The sequence below is a fragment of the Cladophialophora psammophila genome, assembly GCF_000585535.1.
Source record: "Cladophialophora psammophila CBS 110553 chromosome Unknown aczJe-supercont1.4, whole genome shotgun sequence".
NCBI classification, from domain to species: Eukaryota; Fungi; Ascomycota; class Eurotiomycetes; order Chaetothyriales; family Herpotrichiellaceae; genus Cladophialophora; species Cladophialophora psammophila.
The window spans coordinates 344,125-364,078 of record NW_006912925.1 but is presented as its reverse complement, the minus strand read 5'-3'; the positions used below and the strand labels follow the sequence as shown (position 1 = coordinate 364,078).

General features: G+C 53.9%; 8 protein-coding genes across 8 annotated transcripts; 4 read left to right on the top strand and 4 right to left on the bottom strand.

Annotated features, from left to right (window-relative positions):
- Nucleotides 1-1,241: 1,241 nt before the first annotated feature.
- A1O5_03050 (isocitrate lyase) lies at nt 1,242-2,996 on the top strand (the record flags this gene model as incomplete). Its single annotated transcript, XM_007743663.1, has 3 exons — nt 1,242-1,445; nt 1,500-2,551; nt 2,639-2,996. 3 exons carry the CDS (start codon nt 1,242-1,244, stop codon nt 2,994-2,996), a joined length of 1,614 nt encoding a protein of 537 aa, XP_007741853.1.
- A 1,446-nt stretch (nt 2,997-4,442) lies between these two features.
- A1O5_03049 (uncharacterized protein) lies at nt 4,443-5,794 on the bottom strand (the record flags this gene model as incomplete). Its single annotated transcript, XM_007743662.1, has 3 exons — nt 4,443-4,844; nt 4,943-5,205; nt 5,314-5,794. The coding sequence occupies 3 exons, from the start codon at nt 5,792-5,794 to the stop codon at nt 4,443-4,445; spliced, it is 1,146 nt and encodes a 381-aa protein (XP_007741852.1).
- Nucleotides 5,795-7,711: 1,917 nt separating this feature from the next.
- On the top strand, nt 7,712-9,526 carry A1O5_03048 (uncharacterized protein; the record flags this gene model as incomplete). Its single annotated transcript, XM_007743661.1, has 1 exon — nt 7,712-9,526. The coding sequence occupies one exon, from the start codon at nt 7,712-7,714 to the stop codon at nt 9,524-9,526; it is 1,815 nt and encodes a 604-aa protein (XP_007741851.1).
- A 433-nt stretch (nt 9,527-9,959) lies between these two features.
- On the bottom strand, nt 9,960-10,663 carry A1O5_03047 (uncharacterized protein; the record flags this gene model as incomplete). Its single annotated transcript, XM_007743660.1, has 2 exons — nt 9,960-10,119; nt 10,176-10,663. The coding sequence occupies 2 exons, from the start codon at nt 10,661-10,663 to the stop codon at nt 9,960-9,962; spliced, it is 648 nt and encodes a 215-aa protein (XP_007741850.1).
- A 2,579-nt stretch (nt 10,664-13,242) lies between these two features.
- A1O5_03046 (uncharacterized protein) lies at nt 13,243-14,394 on the bottom strand (the record flags this gene model as incomplete). The annotated part of the gene is made up of 1 exon (XM_007743659.1): nt 13,243-14,394. One exon carries the CDS (start codon nt 14,392-14,394, stop codon nt 13,243-13,245), a length of 1,152 nt encoding a protein of 383 aa, XP_007741849.1.
- A 1,243-nt stretch (nt 14,395-15,637) lies between these two features.
- A1O5_03045 (uncharacterized protein) lies at nt 15,638-16,246 on the top strand (the record flags this gene model as incomplete). Its single annotated transcript, XM_007743658.1, has 1 exon — nt 15,638-16,246. The coding sequence occupies one exon, from the start codon at nt 15,638-15,640 to the stop codon at nt 16,244-16,246; it is 609 nt and encodes a 202-aa protein (XP_007741848.1).
- Nucleotides 16,247-16,620: 374 nt separating this feature from the next.
- On the top strand, nt 16,621-18,217 carry A1O5_03044 (cytosolic nonspecific dipeptidase; the record flags this gene model as incomplete). Its single annotated transcript, XM_007743657.1, has 4 exons — nt 16,621-16,652; nt 16,700-16,731; nt 16,789-16,856; nt 16,910-18,217. The coding sequence occupies 4 exons, from the start codon at nt 16,621-16,623 to the stop codon at nt 18,215-18,217; spliced, it is 1,440 nt and encodes a 479-aa protein (XP_007741847.1).
- A 549-nt stretch (nt 18,218-18,766) lies between these two features.
- On the bottom strand, nt 18,767-19,483 carry A1O5_03043 (protein-L-isoaspartate O-methyltransferase; the record flags this gene model as incomplete). Its single annotated transcript, XM_007743656.1, has 1 exon — nt 18,767-19,483. The coding sequence occupies one exon, from the start codon at nt 19,481-19,483 to the stop codon at nt 18,767-18,769; it is 717 nt and encodes a 238-aa protein (XP_007741846.1).
- Nucleotides 19,484-19,954: the final 471 nt, after the last annotated feature.

Sequence of the window (19,954 nt, the reverse complement as noted above, 5' to 3'; positions counted from 1 at the left end):
ATCGGGCCTCGAGATGCATTCGGAGGCCGTTCTTGCGTCGTTGTTCTTTTGGCAGGGTTTGTTTTTGTTTTGGGCCGAGACGGGGGGAGGCTGGGGGGGGGGGGGGGGGGGGAGAGAACGGGACTCACCTAGGGAGGAACTGTTTGTATACATAGCTTAGTTTGTTGCAGCTGCGGCAAAAGGAAGGAGCAAGAGCCTGCACTGAGCTGAAGAAGACAAGCAGTGCAAGCGCCTCAAGTATCCAAGACCAAACATCCTGGGGCATACAAGATGCTGGAGGGGCCAATCGGCGTGGTGCGCTTGGGACCTGACGAGGCTTCCCGGGTCTTTTTCTCCGCCAGCAAATGGATGCATTGCCGGGCATTGCGGGCAGCTCCCAAAGTGGAAAGTGGCCGGCAATTCACGTGACAGGAGTTCCAGTTGAGGTCTTGTGCCTCTGTGACATTTTCTGTTGCCGAGGCTCCAGGCAAGCACCACGGCGTCATAACTACATTCATCTCTGGACGTGCAACAACAACCACAGCGACACCTCAACGGGAACATCGAGCAGCACTGACTACAGGTTCAAAGGGATCTTGGTTATCTCCAATCTGGTCACTCTCCCGGCAAATGGCAAACCCCAAACGGCCAGTGGCGGGTGAACGGAATTTCTACGAGTCCAACTAGTCCAACGTCATGCCCACATGCCAATCATCAACTGTGGGGGAATCGTCAGAGTGCCGACCCTGCACCGACACCACCACTCACTATCCTTCTTCGAGCCTTGTATCGACACGCTCTCCGCGCTGTTACTGCTTGCAGCCAATCTCTTTTCGTCCTTGGGCCCGGCCTCAAGCGGCAAAGGCTTAGTCTATGGCGCCTGGACTCCAGGTTTTTTTTTGCCTTCTGAATCATCGGGATCCACGCTTCAATTGCACGATGATGCTCGATGCTCGATGCACCAGTCGAACCACTTCCGAGCCTTGACCCAAGCTTCCCTTTCGCCTGGCGTGTTCTTTTGTACTTAATGCTCCTGCATCGCCCTCTTTTCCTCTCGGTCCTCGACCCTCAAGACCTGGGGTTCCTCTGTATAAGACCTGTCTCTCCCCGCTCTCTGGGCTCTTGTGTCTCTGTACATTGTGCTGACCTGTTGTGAGAGTATCCTTATTGGTACTACTGCTGCTCCTGAAGCTTGCTAGCTCTTTTCTCATCTACACCTATTTATGACGTCTGCCCTCAAAAAGGTTGTTGACACGTTCAAAATGTCGCCTCTCGACCAGGAAGAGCAGCAATACCTGCAGGACGTAGAAGCCGTCAAGAAGTGGTGGACTGACTCTAGATGGCGATATACCAAACGACCCTACACAGCCGAGCAGATTGTGCAGAAGCGAGGCACCATCAAGATCCAATACCCCAGCAATGACCAAGCCAAAAAGCTGTGGAAGATTATTGAGCATCGCTTTGCGGTATGCCATACTTTGTCCATCAACCAGAAACCGTGACTAAACGTGCTTGTACAGACCAAGACCGCCTCCGCCACCTATGGCTGTCTGGAGCCAACCATGCTGACCCAGATGAACAAGTACCTGGACACCGTCTATGTCTCGGGCTGGCAATCCTCATCCACCGCTTCCTCCACCGACGAGCCTTCTCCCGATCTGGCCGATTACCCCATGAACACCGTTCCCAACAAGGTCCAGCACCTGTTCATGGCCCAGCTGTTCCACGACCGCAAGCAACGAGAAGAGCGTCTTACCACACCCAAAGACAAGCGAGGCTCGGTAGCCAACGTGGATTATCTGCGGCCCATCATTGCCGATGCAGACACCGGCCATGGAGGTCTCACGGCCGTCATGAAGCTCACCAAGCTGTTTGTCGAAAAAGGCGCCGCGGGCATACACATCGAGGACCAAGCTCCAGGCACCAAGAAATGCGGCCACATGGCTGGCAAAGTGCTCGTCCCCATCTCCGAGCACATCAATCGTCTCGTGGCCATCCGCGCCCAGGCCGACATTATGGGCGTCGACTTGCTCGCCGTGGCTCGTACCGACTCCGAGGCTGCCACCTTGATCACCACGACAATTGACTACCGTGACCACCCCTTCATCCTGGGATCTACAAACGCCAATCTTCAGCCACTCAACGATCTCATGGTCGCAGCCGAACAAGCCGGCAGGAACGGGGATGAGCTCCAAGCGATCGAAGACAGTTGGATCGCTCAGGCTGGCATCAAGTCGTTTGACGAGGCCGTAATCGACTCCATCAACGCGGGTGTCCACGTGGAAAAGGCAGCTCTCATCGAGAAATACAAGGCCGCCTCCAAGGGCAAATCCAACAGCGAATGCCGCGCCATTGCCAAGGGCTTGACCGGTGTGGATATCTACTGGAACTGGGACTCCCCCCGGACAAGGGAAGGGTTCTATAGGTATCAAGGTGGATGCCAATGCGCGGTGAACAGGGCGATTGCCTATGCGCCGTATGCGGATATGATTTGGATGGAAAGCAAGTTGCCGGATTATGCCCAGGCCAAGGAGTTCGCCGAGGGCGTGCACGCCGTGTGGCCGGAGCAGAAGTAAGTCCAACCTGAATCTCCCTTCCTGGATCTTCTCCCGGCAAGAGTGCAAAGAGACCCATGACTAACTCACTGTCTCTTTTCTAGGCTCGCATACAACCTCTCTCCGTCCTTCAACTGGAAACGCGCCATGTCCTCCTCGGACCAAGAGACATACATCCAGCGCCTTGCCGAACTGGGTTATTGCTGGCAATTCATCACCCTAGCCGGCCTGCACTCGACCGCCCTCATCTCCGACACCTTCGCCAAGGCCTTCGCCAAGCGCGGTATGCGCGCCTACGGCGAGCTCATCCAGGAGCCCGAAATGGAGAACAAGGTCGACGTGGTGACACACCAGAAGTGGAGCGGCGCCAACTACGTCGACAACATGCTCAAGATGGTCACCGGCGGAGTCAGTAGTACTAGTGCCATGGGCAAGGGCGTGACAGAGACGCAGTTCCATTGATTTTGACCTTTTTTTTTTCTCCTTTTGGTTGATTTTCTGCTGGATTGGAACTTCGCAGTCGGGATGTTTGGGTTTCTCTGTCTAGCTATCCTCCCATCTACCTACCTACTACCTATCTCGTCCCGAAGAGGAGAGGGGGACAGGTATTGGATCATGCTGAGAGGGAGCGGGAGATTTGAACAGGGAGGAGGAAGCAATATAAAAGTCTGAAGCAAAAGGCCGAAAATGGGGTATTGGTTTGACGATGATTGACGACCAGGACGGAGAATGAGGAAGGGGGACCATCATAGGGGGAAAAGCCAGAAAGGAGATGATGAGATTCCATTTTGCAGAATCCTTGTAACTCGTATATATATATATATGTATATATGTTATACTCATATGTGTTTCATCCGTCGGCTGTTCGTGTGATGCCATGCTATACCGTCCCAGCTCTTCATACATTTAATGCACCGTGATCGAGTTAATAAAAAAAAAAAGGATAGCTCCTAGTTTCTCGCTAGAGGATTTCGAGATAACTGCGTATTGTGTCGTTGACAGTTGGGCAGTCTCAGTTGGTGGTCGAGGTTGGGTCTTTAATCTGCCTAGACGCTCAGGGTCCAAGGCGTGGTAAATCCACGTCCTCCTCCCGCTTCGTGCCATCACGGACTGAATATGTGGACTCGCTGTTGGAGAAAGTCGGGGAGACGTTGGAAGGGATGGGAGGACTCTTGATCATTATTCCCAAAAACCTTGGGGACCCAGGAGCCCTCGATGGTGGGTCGAGGACAGGTGCGTGATTCGAGTTGGGGCGTGCAGAGTACTTATATAGACATCCATCCATCCAACCACGACTGACTCCCTCTTGCCGCCCGTGAACGTGTGACAATTCAGTCTCCTCGGGATTTGCTTGTTCCATCTGTCTAGACGCCTTCCCGTCGACATTGACGGTTTGCCCCCCCTTCTCGGTGTCATACAAGGCTATGTGACATACGCAATGCCAGCTATCAGAAGGTCCTCGGATTCAACATCCAAGGCGGAATCACCACACTCCGCAGGGAGCTGTCCTCGACGAATCTGTCCTGGCTGTCCAACGGCGGCATCCCAGCCTTTTCGGACCGAGCTGAGCTCGCTTGGGCCTACTTCTAACTCTCCAGAGAGATGGAGAAGGGCTCTTGGCTCAAGCGACGGCTTAGCAAAGCCCCCCTGTTAGAGGTTCCTTCCATATCAACGTCAACACTGCAGTACCGACAAACAGGAAACGAAACGCCGCGGTGCATTTATATGACATTCATTCCGCTCTGTTCCGGCTCGCTATCACCTTGCGCACTTACTTCGGCTGTGTCACCCTTGCCCCATGTCCTTGTACATGGTAAAGGCTAGGCTAGGCTACGTTTGTAACCCCTTCTCCCTTGTAGGGCCCTCACGCCGAAGAGAAAAAAACCCCCCCCCCGTTCATGAGAGAGACTACGGTGTAGAATCAGGAGTCGTCGCCGTTGCCCGTGCCGTGCCCATCCTGGACTTGACGCCCACCCAGTCCGGAAGCCCTCTCAGCAGACTGCCGACCCAGAACTTCTCGGGGACGTAGACACTCCCGCTCCTCCCGCGTAGGACCTGCCTGACCACTCTCGCCGCGACCTCCCACGGCTCCAGGACCGACGCCCGAGACCTGGACAGTTCCCTCTCCCACGACCCGACCAGCGGCGTGCGCGCCCACATGGGGTGCACGATGGATGCTTGGATGCAGTGGCCGCCTTGGTCCTTGTAACGGGTCCCCAGCTCGGCGACGAGGGACTCGTGCATGCCCAGCACGCCGGCCTTTGTGGCGCAGTAGTCGGCGAGGCTCGCGCATCCTGTATAGCTGGCCATCTGTACCTCCAGTGTTAGCCTGTCCGAGCACGCACGGCTCCTGAACTACAAAAACTTTTTTGGAGGTTGGGAGGGCCGGGGGGATTGGGGGAACGCACGCTAGCTATGGACACGATGTGGCCTTTACGCTGCGCCATCATCTTGGGCAAGAGTAGGCGGATCAGCGTAAAGTGGCTAAGGAGGTTGACACGGAAGATCTTCTCGAGCCAGGCGTCGCTGGTGTCGAGGATCGTGTGGGCCTGCGCGATCCCGGCATTGTTGATCAGCACCGTTGGTGTAGCATCGCGACAGATAAGTTCCACGGCCTCGACTATCGAGGATGTCGAGGTCAGGTCGGCTTTATAGTAGGATAAGCGTTGGACTGGAAAAAGACACTGGTTAGTTGTTGGCTAAGGAATTGAATACAGGGGGCGGGGGGTATGATTGATCCTGCTCTCATGTCCTAAGCATAATGGGTTGGCCGCCTTACTGTTCTTCAGATCATCCGGCAACTCCTGAATGTCCAGCACGATGATCTTGGCCTTGGTCTGCTCGGCGAACATCCTGACCATCTCCTTTCCAAATCCCGAACACCCACCCGTGATCAAGATGGTTTCTTTGCCCGCTGTCTGGAAATCCCACGGCACGCCCTGTTTCTGCACGTGCCAGTAGTTCAAGGCCATGCGGCTGAGGATCCGGTTGATGTGCACGAGCAGGCCAAAGGCGAAGAGATATTTCAGCGTCTTTAGCGGTGGCGTGGCTTTGAGATTGACGCTGTTGGGGAGGTTGAATGGCAGTTGGAAGGGTAGTGTCAGGGTCATCGTGCTTGGTGGCCAGGGGAGCGCCTGGAGCACCGATGGGTTGCGTCGGGTGTAGACGAGCAAGGCACCTGTGATGAGAGGGTTGAAGACGGTTTCGGGAATGATTCTCCTGGGTGAGAAGCGGTCGGACAAGGTGGACTGGACTGCCATGATGTTGTCGTTGAAAGATGTATATATATACTCTGTGCCTGTCGACACACACGCTTGATATTGATGTTCTGTCTGGCCTGGTCCTGGTGCTTGGAGCTGCTAGCTCGCTGCCTTGAAAGGTATGTCTTGTGGGCGACACGTCGCTGACGGATATATACTCGGTATATGTCTGTTTTTCGAAATTGAGGACTCCCTAAGGCCCCTCGACGCGTAACCCGAATACTACATGGATGGCATGGGGAATGGACAGAGTACCGAGGCATTGGGTCGTTAAAGACGTGGTGCCACCAGCCGCCAAGGCTAGGTATTTCAGGGGTAAGTTGCTTGTTAACTCCGTCCACGGGTCTTCTTCCCTTTCCTTCCCATCTCACTGCCGCCCATATGGCTGTCTGTTTTATTTGCAGTCTTTCTTTGGGAGCTTGGAGAGTAGCTTGTTTACCGGCCGTAACGCCATCATCCTCTCCGTCGCCACACCCGTCGCCCTCTTTCGCTGCACTCGGCTGATAGATTTTCGACTGATGGCGATCCGCAGGATCCCTCGACGACCAAGTCAGACATGAGAATCGCTAGCCACCCTTTGAGTGAGGCCTGGATTGAAGCCCATGAGGCCGCTTCGCGAGGTTGTATCGGTGCCCATGACATCGAGCAGGGATCTCGCCGTTGCCAAACATCCACAGTCTAGGCACACGAAGACATTTTCGGCGTGTCTATTGAAATCCGCCAACGCGCAGCACTTGAAGATCTCATTTGCTGATATCTTCTTGATTGATCAAGGCCGTGTCGACCGTTACGAGATTGCGGGCTTCATTAGCCTTGTCCTTGACCTGGCCTTGTCAAGAAGATCCCTATTAAGGATGTCGTCGGACAAGAAATCGCCTCTGGTTGACCAAGGTGATCGCCAGGCTGCCGCCACCTCTTCATGCACCCCGCTGGCCGGAATAGTACTGGGCGATACTCTGTGAATGGTGGGTAAGCTGGCATTCCAGCGGTGCTCGACAAGCTCTAGGAAGCTCCCTCAACAGCCCGAGGCTGTCGCCGTGATCCTCCTCGAGGAATCGTGGCGGAAGCCATGCAATACCCTCTTCAACAGTAGTTGCGGAATCGTGCGCTCGTCTCCTGAATGTTTTCATGTCCTTCATATTTCTTTTCCAGCAATCCAGTCTTTTTTGTTAGATCACATCCCACGCGATCCTTTTCCGGGCCTTGCGGATGCGACCGACGAGCAACCAGTGGGCTAGTTGATTAGCGAGGGCTGAAGAGCAGGAAGTCGGCTACTTCTTACTACTCACTACAACTCTGGAAGCAGCTCGACAGAATAGGCCGCGTTTTACGTACAATGCACCTATATCTGTTACCCTTTGGGCAGCGATCCTGCAAGTATGGCGGCCGTCTCTTGCAAGTTCGCCCGAGAGGCCAACGATGCCAGTTCATAGGATGCATTAATGCAAAACTACCCCCCGAGACTAGGATGCATGCGGCCAGAAGCTGCTGCACCTACTAGTCGCCCTTCCTCTCTGGTGGCCGGGACAGCCCAGGTTCCCCGTCAACTACTGCGTACGGAAAAGAAAGCGCCCGTCAGTTGAAGGATTCCTTTCTCTTTTGAGCCAGTCTACTATGTAAGTAAGTACTGCTAACGAAGGAAAGCGTTCAGCCGCACAGAGCAAAGGCGAAGTGCTACCAGCCCCTCCTCCTCCCCCCCCCACGCTCTATCTAAAGTCGAGAATGTCGATAAACGTCAGTACTATGAGCCGTGCGAATTTCCCAGTCAAGGAAATTGAGCCCGAGCCGCACTAGATCTTGCGCGACGGCTTCACTTTGTGCTGCTGCCTTGTCGCTCTGCAACTGTTGTTTGTAGATGCTTCCCATGATACTGCATGCGTCAAAGAAGAAGCCCGCTCTATCCTCCAAATCCTCCAGATGGCTACGCAGAAACCGGCTCCGGTGCCAACAGTTACGCCAGAGAAGACGGCTTTGAAGCCTGACCATCACGGCAAGAAGCCAAATGACCACCAAGGAGCGAACAATACCAACAACATTACCAATTCCAAATCGAAATTCAGATTGCCGCCAAAAGTCAAGGCCTGGGTTATTCTTCTCTCACACCTTGCTGTGTGTACTGCCCTCGCCCTGAGCATTGCCCTTGCTATAAATGGGTATGAAGCTCTCGACGATGATTCTGCCAGCCATGCAACGTACGTTGACGGCAAGTTGATCCTGCGCGTTGCAGATGTCACGACGATAGTCTCGGCTGCTTTGGTCATCGTCAAGCTTCTGGTTGGAGCGTGGTCGACGCTCACGGTATGGGCGTGTGGCCATTTCTTGCTGTCCGCTACTACTTCTGTATCGACGGCTCAAGATCCGAAGATCGCCACCACAACGAAGGCCAAAGAGGTCAGCTGGATGGTGCGATGGAAACTGCCGCCATGGCTTCATCCGCGGCACTTCAACAAGCCGAAGAACCCTCGTCAATGGGTCATCTCTGTCGCACTCCTGATCACTGCCGTCCAAACTTTCATCGCCCCCATCATTACTGGCGCAGTGAACTGGACATCCACCCCAGTACCAACGCCAGACACGAGGGTTTCTGTGGCTGCTGTCGACAGCACGGCTGATTTTGGCGGCTGGAAGTGGTACAACTACCCTTTCGAGCCCTTTGGTCTCGACCGCAAGCCGTACTTGCGCACCGCAGCCGGTTACGCAGGTTTGGTGTGGAGCGATCAGACGACCACGTCGGCAAACGGAACGTCGTTGACTGGCAACGGATGTCGGCATGTCGTACAGAGCCATGACATGGTGGGCCCCAACTCGACCCTCCTCAATGCCACAGTGCCTTGCATCCGAATCCACAGCCTCGAGTGGTACAGGGCTGACTATGAAGTCCCTCGTGCCGAGTGGGTTTATGTCGCGGACTCGAGCAGCCTTAGTATTGTCGATGACCCTCCCTCGTCATACTACCGACCCGGAACGGCGGTGGTCTTTGACGACTTTGTCGGGTGGAACAAGTCACAGGACTGGTACAGCAAGCCGGCGCCGACAATATTCAACAAGGCGCAAACCGTGGGAATGATGGTCAAGCGCGTCGCGAACCAGGATCCGCCTTGTTCTGCGCTCGACCCAACAATCTTTGGGAGCGTGGACCACCTGAGTCGATATCTCCTCAATTGGGGCGACTCGACGAACGGAAACTGCTACTTTATTGGCAGAGTCAACTTCACCGCCGGAGTCACCACCAGCCCGCAAAGCAAGTACGTCTCGAATCGCGTTGTCGAGGACCAAACGCCGCTGGACGAGGTCGTCTTTGAGGAAAACCCATGGGTCCAAGAAGCCGTGTGGCTGCTGCCAGACCTGATGACCATGATTGCTGTCATGAACTCGACCCTCCTGCCCACGTTCGACAACATCGACCACTACGTCGAGCTTCTGATGCGTCAAGCATATCTCGCCGCATGGGACATGTACCACGACTCCTTTGACGAAGACCAGAAAAGCCTGGCCTACACCGCAATCCCCAGCGTGTCGAGACAACTGGCCGAGGTATCCTTTGCCAGGGTTTTTGCGTGGCTCGCGATTTGCGCCCTCATGACCATATTCGGAGCCTTGCTTCTGGTGGCTGTTTTGGGAGGCGACGATCTCACACCCGCGAAGGAGGACCTTCAAGAAGCGAGGGAGGAGTGGCACGACGAAGAAACCGAGGGACTCATTGACGTGGTTTATACCTTGCTGTGTGGTTAGACTTGGTATATTGGTATTGTTGAAGATTAATCAATGCTCTTGCCGCATCGCCATTGCTTCTGCTGGAATGAGATCTTACGGATATAGCTCGCGACTCGAATGCCTGGGGGTGATGGAGTCCTTAAAGCGACGCCAGAACCGACGCGCCGCCTCAACAGGAGAAAAATTTTTCCTGACAAGGATTTTGGAAGAGAACAGTGAATTCCATGGACCTACTAATCGGTCAAGGACCACAGAGAAGCGCATGGCCCGAAACAACGACTATGAATAAGAGGCTGCTCCCGACAAACTAATTGACAGAAATCACCTGGCCCGGGAAGCATCGTCATGATCCAGGGTCACCTTCAATATTCGGGGACCGCGACATTGAAATACACATTCCCTGAAAGACTCCTCGGACGCAGTCAACAACAGTACACCAACGCAAGAATACCTAACAGCATAACCCCTGATCAGACACGACTTGCTCGACACTCTCGAGCGCCGCTTTGAGTTTCGAAAGGACATCTTCGGCCTTCTTCAATATACCTTCCAACCTCGCCGCCACGGTGTAGAGCACTTCATCTGGTGCGGCAAGAAGAGCTTCGGTAAGCCTGCGATGCACATTCAGTGGATGTCTCCAGAGGTACAGGGAGAATTACAAACATACTCCTCCTCCTCCTCCTCGTCGTCAACAAAAGCGCCAATCTGGGCAAGATCCCAGCTAAGTTTGGCGGCATGCTCGAGGTCAATTCCCAGACCTGTGTCCAATGCATCTGTTTGGGTATGAACCACCTCTTCTTCAGTCACCGAGGAAGTATCTTCGGTGGCGTGATCGAACTTATGCTTGCTGCTTCCGGAATGGCAAGTGGAATCCGTCTGTTCACTATTGAGTACAGAGTGCTCTGTGCTGTCATGTTCGACAAAGGTAGTAGCCTTGGTTATGCCTGTCCTTGGTGAAATGACGGTCGGTGCTGTTGGCTCTCCGGAGGTGCTATGTGACAACTTGGGCCTCTTGACAAGTCTTGAAGGCTCCGGCAGCCATGAGGGGCTTTGCTGATATTTCTGATCCTCAGCTGCCGTCTTATGGATGTGAGACTCTGCTTCACTGCTGTCAACAATTTTGATCCCTGGCAAGACAGGCTTGTGTGTTTTCATGATGGCGACTTATGTCGAACTTGGCGTCCCGGCCGGGCACGTATCAAGGACAGAGTGAAGATGGAATAGGGATAGCTTTTTGCAGGGAGAATTGTTGGACCTTTTTTTGCAACGAGATGTATTCTCCGGGGAGTAGTTATACTCCATTGCCAAAGACCAGGCTCGTGTGCAGAGCTGACCGAGTCTGCCCTGGCTTGACATGATTGGACTTGACCATCCTCCATAACAACTTTTGCTCGACTGTCTCTCGACATGGGCAAGACGCATCTTGGGCACGACTCGTCGGCACTCAGCGACAAGGAGAGCCACAGCCTCCCCTCATACCCCAGGCGGTGCATCCGGCGCCCAGTCTTCTCGCATGACGCAGCACATCAGTGGCAAGTCTATTAGACCAGGCGGAACAAGCGTGCAGTACCTTCAGAGAACCCCATGCATCCCCCCATGTCCACTCGCATCTGGTACCTACATACGCAGTCCGGAATCATCAGAACCCTCTAACTGGCCTGAAGCCTTTCTTTTATTACCCTAAATCACTTGGCTAGCCTAAAGCGGAAAGCAGAGGCGTCTGATGGCCTTGGCCCACCTATTTCTGCGCTGGAATTAGCTGAGAGGCAAGGCTGTACATGAAAGTAGGTAGTCAGTACTCTTTCGATGCCTGAAGCCCGCTTTCTACACCTTGATCTCGGCGACACTAGATACGCCCGACAGCGACCTGAAGGCTTATAAGCCCTTGTGATTGGTGTTGGGAGGTCTGGCGGACTGTTGTGCACACGCCATTCACAGGCTCGAGCCTCCGTACAAAACTTCGGACGGCAAACTTGGATTGTCTCATTTGGCAATGCCCACGCTCGATGACTCGTTGTATCAGCTACTGTTCTGGTCCGAATCGTCTCACAGCCCGGATGCGTCCCGCAGCCGTCGGTTCAAGGGTGACCGTGTCAGGTCCCTAGCCCTGCCGATTCTCTATGTATCCCAATATCGTAAACTATCTGGTATAGCCTCCCTTCACTGCATAACTTGAGTTTGCCCGCTAACGGCAGCCGTTGGGTTCCCAAGAACCGTTGTTTCCCGCGAAGAAATCATAGAGCCGACTGAGACCACATCCGATACATATGACTGGCGTTTGGGGCCATATTGAGGACAGGCCCGTTCTTTAAGAATGGTAGCCTGGGGATGGTATGTTCTGCATCTCCGACACCGAGCTGGCTTGCACAGTAATAGAATCCTCTCGGCGTCTGGGAACTGATGGAGACTGTAAGTTTGTGCCGATGGAAAAGCCGAGAACATGTGCAGCCGGATGATTGACAACGGTGACCATACTGATGTCTCGGAGGTGTTGAGAGCTCTGGCTGGGTAGACGTTGAGTTAGCCTTGAAGTCGCCGTCTTGCAGATTGCTATCGATGCCGGACATCCCCTTTACTGTCGAGTTGTTGGATTTCACGTTGACGGCGTGTGCAAAGCTCTGCGCTTGGGCTGCTGGATCAAATCTGTCTGCTGATCATGTCATCCTATATAATGCCGCAAGCGCCAAAACTCCTTGCTGACAGTGCACCCGACTGATAAAGAATTCCAGGCTGGTGACCGTATGATTGCCGCAGCCATTGGCACAGGTCTGGCCAAGCTGGATGCCCGTCGTGCGGCCAGTTTGTTGATAAGAGCTGCTTCCTGGACGAGGTACGAGGCATGTTTCCCAGCAACGACATCCTGGGGTCGAAGACTGATGATCAAGCGGGTGGTATCATACCACCGAATTCAGACAATGAGCTGAAGATCTGGTGCAATATACCCCACAAGAATAGTGTCAACTAGGCTTTAGGTTAATTGATCTCGATGCCCCTAGATAAGCCTGACCATGGGAAGAGGGATATCACGCCGTCCGTGGAAACTGGAGCCAGGCAAGTGGGCGAGAGCATTGTCGGTAAACTGGTTCAAGGCGTAGGGATTGAACAGGAATGGCAAGCCGAGTGTAGACAAGTCAAAGTGAAGAGTTTTTTGACAGCGGAACAGGGAAGCCACAACACTAAACGAGGATTTCGCCATCTGTCTTCATCATCATCGCAAGAACCTTTTCGGCGCCACAGCTGGCTTCCTTCCATGGCTGAAAATCCTTTCCCATCCTCGGTAAACATGTCACTCAGATGCTTGAAGGTAGCCTTGATGAAGACCTGGCCGAGGTCTGGGCCTGGGATCGCGACAATGGCCCATCAGCGCCCACCGTCATGTGGCCAAGGCGAAGTTGAGAGATGCTGCAATGTCAATGCGGCTTTGAAGGCGACACTGCGCCCGGCCAATAACGAGACTTGGACATGTACGTTGGATCGAGGCCCAAGAGTTTTGTCTCTCTTGCAAGCAGCAGAAGCTCATAATCATTCAGCAAAATGTGGTATCTAGTGTCCTAATGAAACGAAAAGACGCCTTCCTGTAGAAGGTCAGCGTGCCAAAAAAACAAGCCATATTACCTGTCGCAAATATCCACACACTCCTTCTCCTCAAGATGTATAACTTCCACCATGATATGCGCCCGCGTAGATCATGTCGCCTCGTGCTGGTATGCTCGTCATCTCATTGTCGCATTTACTCATCTGAACGGCCGCTCGTATGTGCCATCATCATTGCCCACTGCGCTGAGTGGGGGACTGCGGAAATGGCTCAGATCCCCGCTCCCGGTCCTTCGGAGCGCTTGTGTCATCGTTTCAACATTGATCTCACTCCCAGCCGCAAGAGGTGAGCTCTGTCCCGGTAGCGGGCTTCCAGCGCCTCTTGGGGCTCGGTTGGGAGATGTCTCGAATCCTTTGACAGAGGCAGTCACACTTGTAGGTGGTGATGTTCCAAACGCTGCCGAAGAAGTGGGCGATCGAATAGGAGAAGGTGAGCGGGCTGGGACAAGGGACGGGTGCCCCGACAGATGGGTCGAGTCGCGGCGCGTATCTCCAAGCTCCTGTTCACCGTGAACGACATCAGCGAAGGAGATAAAACTCAGGCGCCGCACATCGGTTGAATCCAAGGAGCCGTAATTTGACCCAGTGTCCGCGTCTTGCCGGTGCGTAAAAGCGGGAGGGAAGTCTTCCTGCACCGAAGAAGCCAGAGAATGTTCGGCTCCAAGACCGGAGATTGTCACGGCTGCCGGTTGATGTGTGACATGAGTGACGATTTCCACAGTGTCGGGGTCCAGCTTTTCGTTCGTGATGGCCTCCGCAGATGCGTCCAGAGCGGGCGCAATGTGATTTTCGATTAGGACGTGAGTAGGCAAGTGTGGGGACGTCTCGGGAAGGGCGATTTCTTCCTGGACATTTCGCTCGAAGATCATGGAAGATGCAGGCGAGTGCGGTCTGGGCGACGAGTTACTCACCCCGTACCCGGGGGAGCCCGGCATGCCATAGGGATGAGCCATCGAGCCTCTGTGGGGTGATACTGAGCTCCCGACTGAGTCTGGGGATCTTATGGGTGATGTCGGATTCAATCCAGTAGAAGGGCTCGCAGTAGAGGAAGAGGATTTCGAGGCAGCGGTGGCTTTTCCCTTTGCATGGTGCTTGTCTTCCTCCGGCTTCTTGCCCAACTTCCAAAAGTCTCTCTTCCGCGGCTTTATTGCAGTTTCTTCGAAAGTTGATTCCGAAGTCAGCGCTCCGGTGACTGCACCAGAGGACTCTCTCAGCAACGGAGCGGCCGAGTCCTTTGACTCGGTACTGGGAGCACTGGTTTTGTCATGGACGGATGGCTCTTTCGACGACATGACGGCGGACTGATACGTTGCAGTCAAGTGATGGTGTTATTTGGTATTTCAAGTCGGAATTGACCCAGATCACTAGGCCAAGATAGATGGTAGACCGTCGACAGGTGACTTGGATTTAGAAAAAGCGCTCGAAGCACAACATTTTGTAGACAAGAAATCAGAAAGAGACTCTTAAAATAGATTCCAATGGGAGCTGATTTGGAGTAGCAGTAAACCGCTCGCGCCAGGCCACGCAGTTGCGGCACCGACAGTTGTGGACGAAGATCGGAGAGCAGCGGGCGCCGGAGGGAGGATATACGAGGTGGGAGGCAGACGATGTTGATGGACTGAGCGTCGTTCTCTGGACAACGAGAGGGAGAGTGCAGGGTATTACAACAGAGGGCCTGTGCAACGAAAGTATGTGGGTTGGTGCGGATTGGAGAGGAGGTGAGAGTGAGGATGGCAGTCGATTTGCTTTTGTTGTTGAGAAAGGAAACCTGGGAGGGGACGGCAAGTAGTCACAAGTAGTACATAGCCTGTACACACTAGTTGAGGAATGGAAGTGTTCCTTGGTGAATGTTTCGGAGCACGGGAGGCACCAGAGAGCCACAGTGCGAGACACACCTGTTGACCTAGGAAAGGAAGGGAAGCTCATGATCTGTGTCCATTGTCCAATTGAGCTCGCAAGCCCAGCAGAGCCCAGTGGGAGCCACGGTAGTGTCCATGGTGCCCACCTTAGGGGGGGCACCCACGGGCAATTAGGCCCCCGTTTTTGGCAGCACCTGCAGTTTCAGGGGGGCGCAACATCACCGTCAGTGCATCACCCAGCACCGCCCATGTCTTGTGACAAGTGGAACAACCGATGAGCTAATCCAAACCTGCCAAGCCACCCGACGACTCTCTGCCTGCGCTCCAATGCTACTGGTCAACGCTGGTCAACCTTGATTGCGCGAGCTGCTGATCCTTCAAACCTTCGTTCCGCCCCCCTAAGCACAGCACAATTGAGCATTTCGGCATCTCAACTTTCCCGGTCATCGTCGAGGCCCGGGAGAAGTCCAACTCAATATTCCTACAGTCTCCGGAGTCCCCGTGCGCCATTCGAGATCATGCCTCATCGACGATAGCCTCGACTTGTCAAGCAGTGGGAAAGTTGTTTCTCATTAGAATCATTGACACCAGGCTTCGAGGGGACCAGCTTGAAGAGCGTTAATATCTTTTTGAGCTTGGACATTTGCCGATAGACGGAGCATTTGTCTTTGTCAACATGCAGTCGACGACTCTCTTCCCGGCGCCATCGACCGCATCGTCGCGGTTCTACAAGCTCTGCGCTCAAATTCTCCAACCCTCTTTCCGCCGACATCAATCATCCTACAGACGAACAAGATCCCGACTCAATATTAAGCCAGATCCGGATTTCCTACCTTCCAAGACCGAGCTACACGATCACATCATCTTCAACCCTCCTCCGAGCATGCCCAATGTCTACCACACGCCCAATATCTTCCTTCCTAAGAATGACCGCAGAAAAGTGTTTCCAGACCCCGAAACCCAACACACACTCCTACAATCGGCTCAGCAGCTTCCAGCCATCCCTGGGCAGACGGAAAAAAGATACCACTTGACGGAGAAGGACCTAGCGGAGATGCGGGAATTGAGAAGGACAGACCCTACGCAATGGAGCGTCAGTCGGCTATCGAAGAAGTTTGACTGTTCTCCGGTTTTTACACACTTGGTCGTCGAGGGACTGGCGCCCGAGCAAGGCAAAGAGCAGAAGATGGTGACCGACATAGTCAAATCGAACTGGGGCAAGAAAAGAAGGGAGGCACGTGAGGACAGACAGATCAGAAAGGAACGCTGGTATAGAGATGCCTGAAGCTGTGTACAGATATGAACAAAACGCAGTATTTGCGTGCAGGCGCATTGTCTCTTTCTGCATCAAATTAGAGTACTACCTAGCACCACTGCTAGGGGTGTAATTTTGTACAATTTTCAGACGTGTTTTGCAATGCGGAGATCTCCAAAATCAATACCACCCTCCAAACCGCATCCAGCTCAGTCAAGAGGCAATCAGCCTGCCAACACATGCTCCACACATTCTGCACAGGTCGTACCTCTTCCAAAGGTCCCCATCGACTCTTCAGGACTGTTTCTTCGTCAGGCACTGCATCCCGACCTCATTACCCGCTGCGCACCCTGAGATATCCTTCCAGTACACGAGATTACTACGGCCACATCTCAGACGACAGGATGGCACCGCAGCTGGAGCCCTATTTTAAGAAGTAGGCCACGGGACTCTTCGATTTTGCAGTGTTCTGACAAAGTGTAGGGTGGACGAGCTTGCAGACTCCTTCATTGACCGTATGGACACATTGCAACCTCAATGACTGGCGGGGTATTGATCATCACTCTCTCTAGGACTACGAAAAGCCGTGGCTATCCCCTCCGTCTCAGCAGATGAAGAAAGAAGAAAGGATGTCTTCCGGGTAGGCGACCAAAAGAAGTTGCATTTGCTAGCAAGTGACTGAAAGAATGATAGATGGGTCAATTCCTGGCCTCTGAACTCGAATCCTTAGGGGCAGAGGTGCAACAACGACCGCTAGGAAAACAACCAGGCAAAGAACATCTTGATCTCCCTCCCGTCGTCATCGCTCGCTACGGCAATGACAAGAACAAGCGCACCATTTTGGTCTACGGACACTATGATGTACAACCCGCCCTTGTGGAGGACGGATGGGCCACAAAACCTTTCGAGTTGACCATCGACGACAAGGGACGCATGTACGGTCGTGGCAGCACCGACGACAAAGGCCCTGTGCTGGGCTGGCTGAACGCCATCGAAGCTCACCAGAAGGCCGGCGTCGACTTCCCTGTCAATTTACTCTGCTGTTTCGAGGGCATGGAAGAGTACGGTTCCGAAGGTCTCGACGACTTCATCAACGCCGAAGCCAAGAAGTTCTTCAAGGACGCCGACGCTGTTTGCATCTCTGACAACTACTGGCTCGGAACAGAGAAACCGTGCCTTACCTACGGTTTGCGAGGATGCAATTATTACTCCATCTCCATTTCCGGACCCGGACAGGACCTTCATTCAGGGGTCTTTGGCGGCACTGCCCAGGAGCCCATGACCGACCTGACGCTTCTTCTTAGCAAACTCGTCGATAACGGCGGGAAGATCCTTATCCCTGGCATCAACGAAATGGTCGCTCCGCTCACCGAGGAGGAGAAAGCCCTCTATGGACCTATCGCATTTACCATGGACAACTTGTACGAATCCCTGGGCTCCCAGACCGCCATCTTCTCTGATAAGGAAAACACACTGATGGCCCGCTGGCGATACCCTTCACTCTCGATTCACGGCGTCGAAGGCGCGTTCTCGGCCCCCGGAGCCAAAACGGTCATCCCAGCAAAGGTCATTGGCAAATTCTCCATCCGCACCGTTCCGAACATGGAGTCCTCCAAGGTCAATGAATGCGTCTACAAGTACATCCGCGACGAATTCGCCAAACTCAACTCGAAAAACACCCTCGACGTGTACTGCCAGCACGACGGCAAATGGTGGGTCGCTTCTCCCCAGCATTGGAACTTTGCCGCGGCCGCGAAGGCTGTCAAGGAAGTCTTCGGCGTGGAACCCGACATGACCAGGGAAGGAGGGTCGATTCCCGTGACCATCACATTCGAGCAGGCCACGGGGAAGAACGTCTTGTTGCTGCCGATGGGTAGTTCCACGGACGCGGCGCACAGTATTAATGAAAAGCTGGATCGGAGGAATTACATCGAGGGAACGAAGCTTCTGGGAGCCTACTTGCACTATGTGGCCGAGGAGCCAATGGTAGAGGCAAGGTAAAACAGCGTTATTATTTCAGGTGGATAGAAATTGAAGGTATTGAGAGGCGGAAGTGTAGGGAGCTATTACGTCCCCAGTGGTCGTCGAGCTCTGTTATCGAAGGCCTAAGAAGAACTGAATGGCATGAGAACCTGATGATTGATCCGTATTGATCTCGTGTTAGTCCCGAGCTCTGCGTGACCTGATTATGACACACATTTGAGTCGTGACTCTACAGTACTTAGTACTTGTACTCCGTACTTGTGGACAGGACATTTAAACCACCCTACCGTACCAAACCCAACCTTGCCCAACATAACCCGTGATGTCCATCTGTGACGTGTCCGGAACCCTTATCCGGAAGATTCAGTCATTGCATATTTTTTTTTTTGTTCTTTGTTATACAAGATTCCCCCACGGTAGTAAGGTTTTCGAATCGTGATCCGTAGCAAAATCATACCAGTACATCATCAACAGGCTACCGTCGCCGTACTCGGTTACCGGATAAGCCAATCCCCCGACCTACCGCCTCCACAAGTTGTGCCACCACTTGAGTAGGTTCTGTGATTGTCAAGCCGGGGCGTCCGTCAACGGCACGTATCTGACACCCATGTCTTTTCTCTTGGTGACCTTGCCGTCCTTGTCCTTGTCCACCACCCAGATCCACTGCGCTCCCCAGCCGTCCACGTCTTCCACGGGGATGAACATCCGTCCTGGCTTGTTGAGCTGGTCAATGAGCGTCTGGTGCATTTCAGCCGCGGCGGCACCGACGTGAATGGCGTCGTAGGGACCGCCTTCCGGGTACCCCTTGCGGCCGTCGCCGGTGATGAGCTCGACTTTGCCCGACTCGAGAAGCTGCCGGCCTTCTTGGCTCCGTTGCATGTTTTCCCTCGACATGTCCACCAGTCCCTTTATGTGGTCGATGCCCACAACCTTGCCGTCACCTTTGCCGTCTGACCCACAGACAAGATTCGCCATGACGTGCGTCAGGTATCCACTACCGGACCCTATGTCCAGCACTTTCGCGCCCTTGTTCTCGGGCATGAACGGCAGGAGCGATTCACACGCGGCGGCGTGCATGTGCGGCGCCGAAATGGTGGCAGAGAATCCAATCGGTTGCGGAGAGTCTTCGTACGCGGCATGCGGGGAGTGAGGACAGTAGTGCGCGCGGTCGACCGACTTCATGGCGTCGCGCACTCGAGGCGCCTGGATGACGCCCGCATTGAAGAGGTTCTGTATGAGCTCGGCGTTTGTACGGCCGGAGCAGCGCCACGCCATTCTAGTCATGGCTGTTAGCGAGGAGAGGAACGACGGGACGTGGTAAGTAATGCTAATGCTGGGCAGATCGAAGATTTGCGCGAAGATTGCTAGAGTTAGGACTGCAATGCCCGCACATAGAAGTATGTTGGAAGAAGACAGACGGTGCATACATTTGCAGACAGGTCGACGTGACTGGGAACACGGGAGAAACGGCTTTAATACAGAGGGAGATGGAGGGATGGTGTGGTCACTTGCCTGCAAAGTCAAAGTGTGAGACGACCGAACGGACTGGAAGGCTCGTCGAGAGTGAACAAAAAGTAAGGTGATGGTCATGCACTCCCGAGAATCGTCTGAGCACCAAAACCGTGAATCGTATGACGTTGATTCGCGGGGTGGAGCAGCACGAGGCCATCATTTGACCAGAGCACAAACGAATCCGATCCCGCAGTGCGGGGCAAGGAACGCAGCCTTGCATGCTACAGCCTCGCGCTCCAGGTC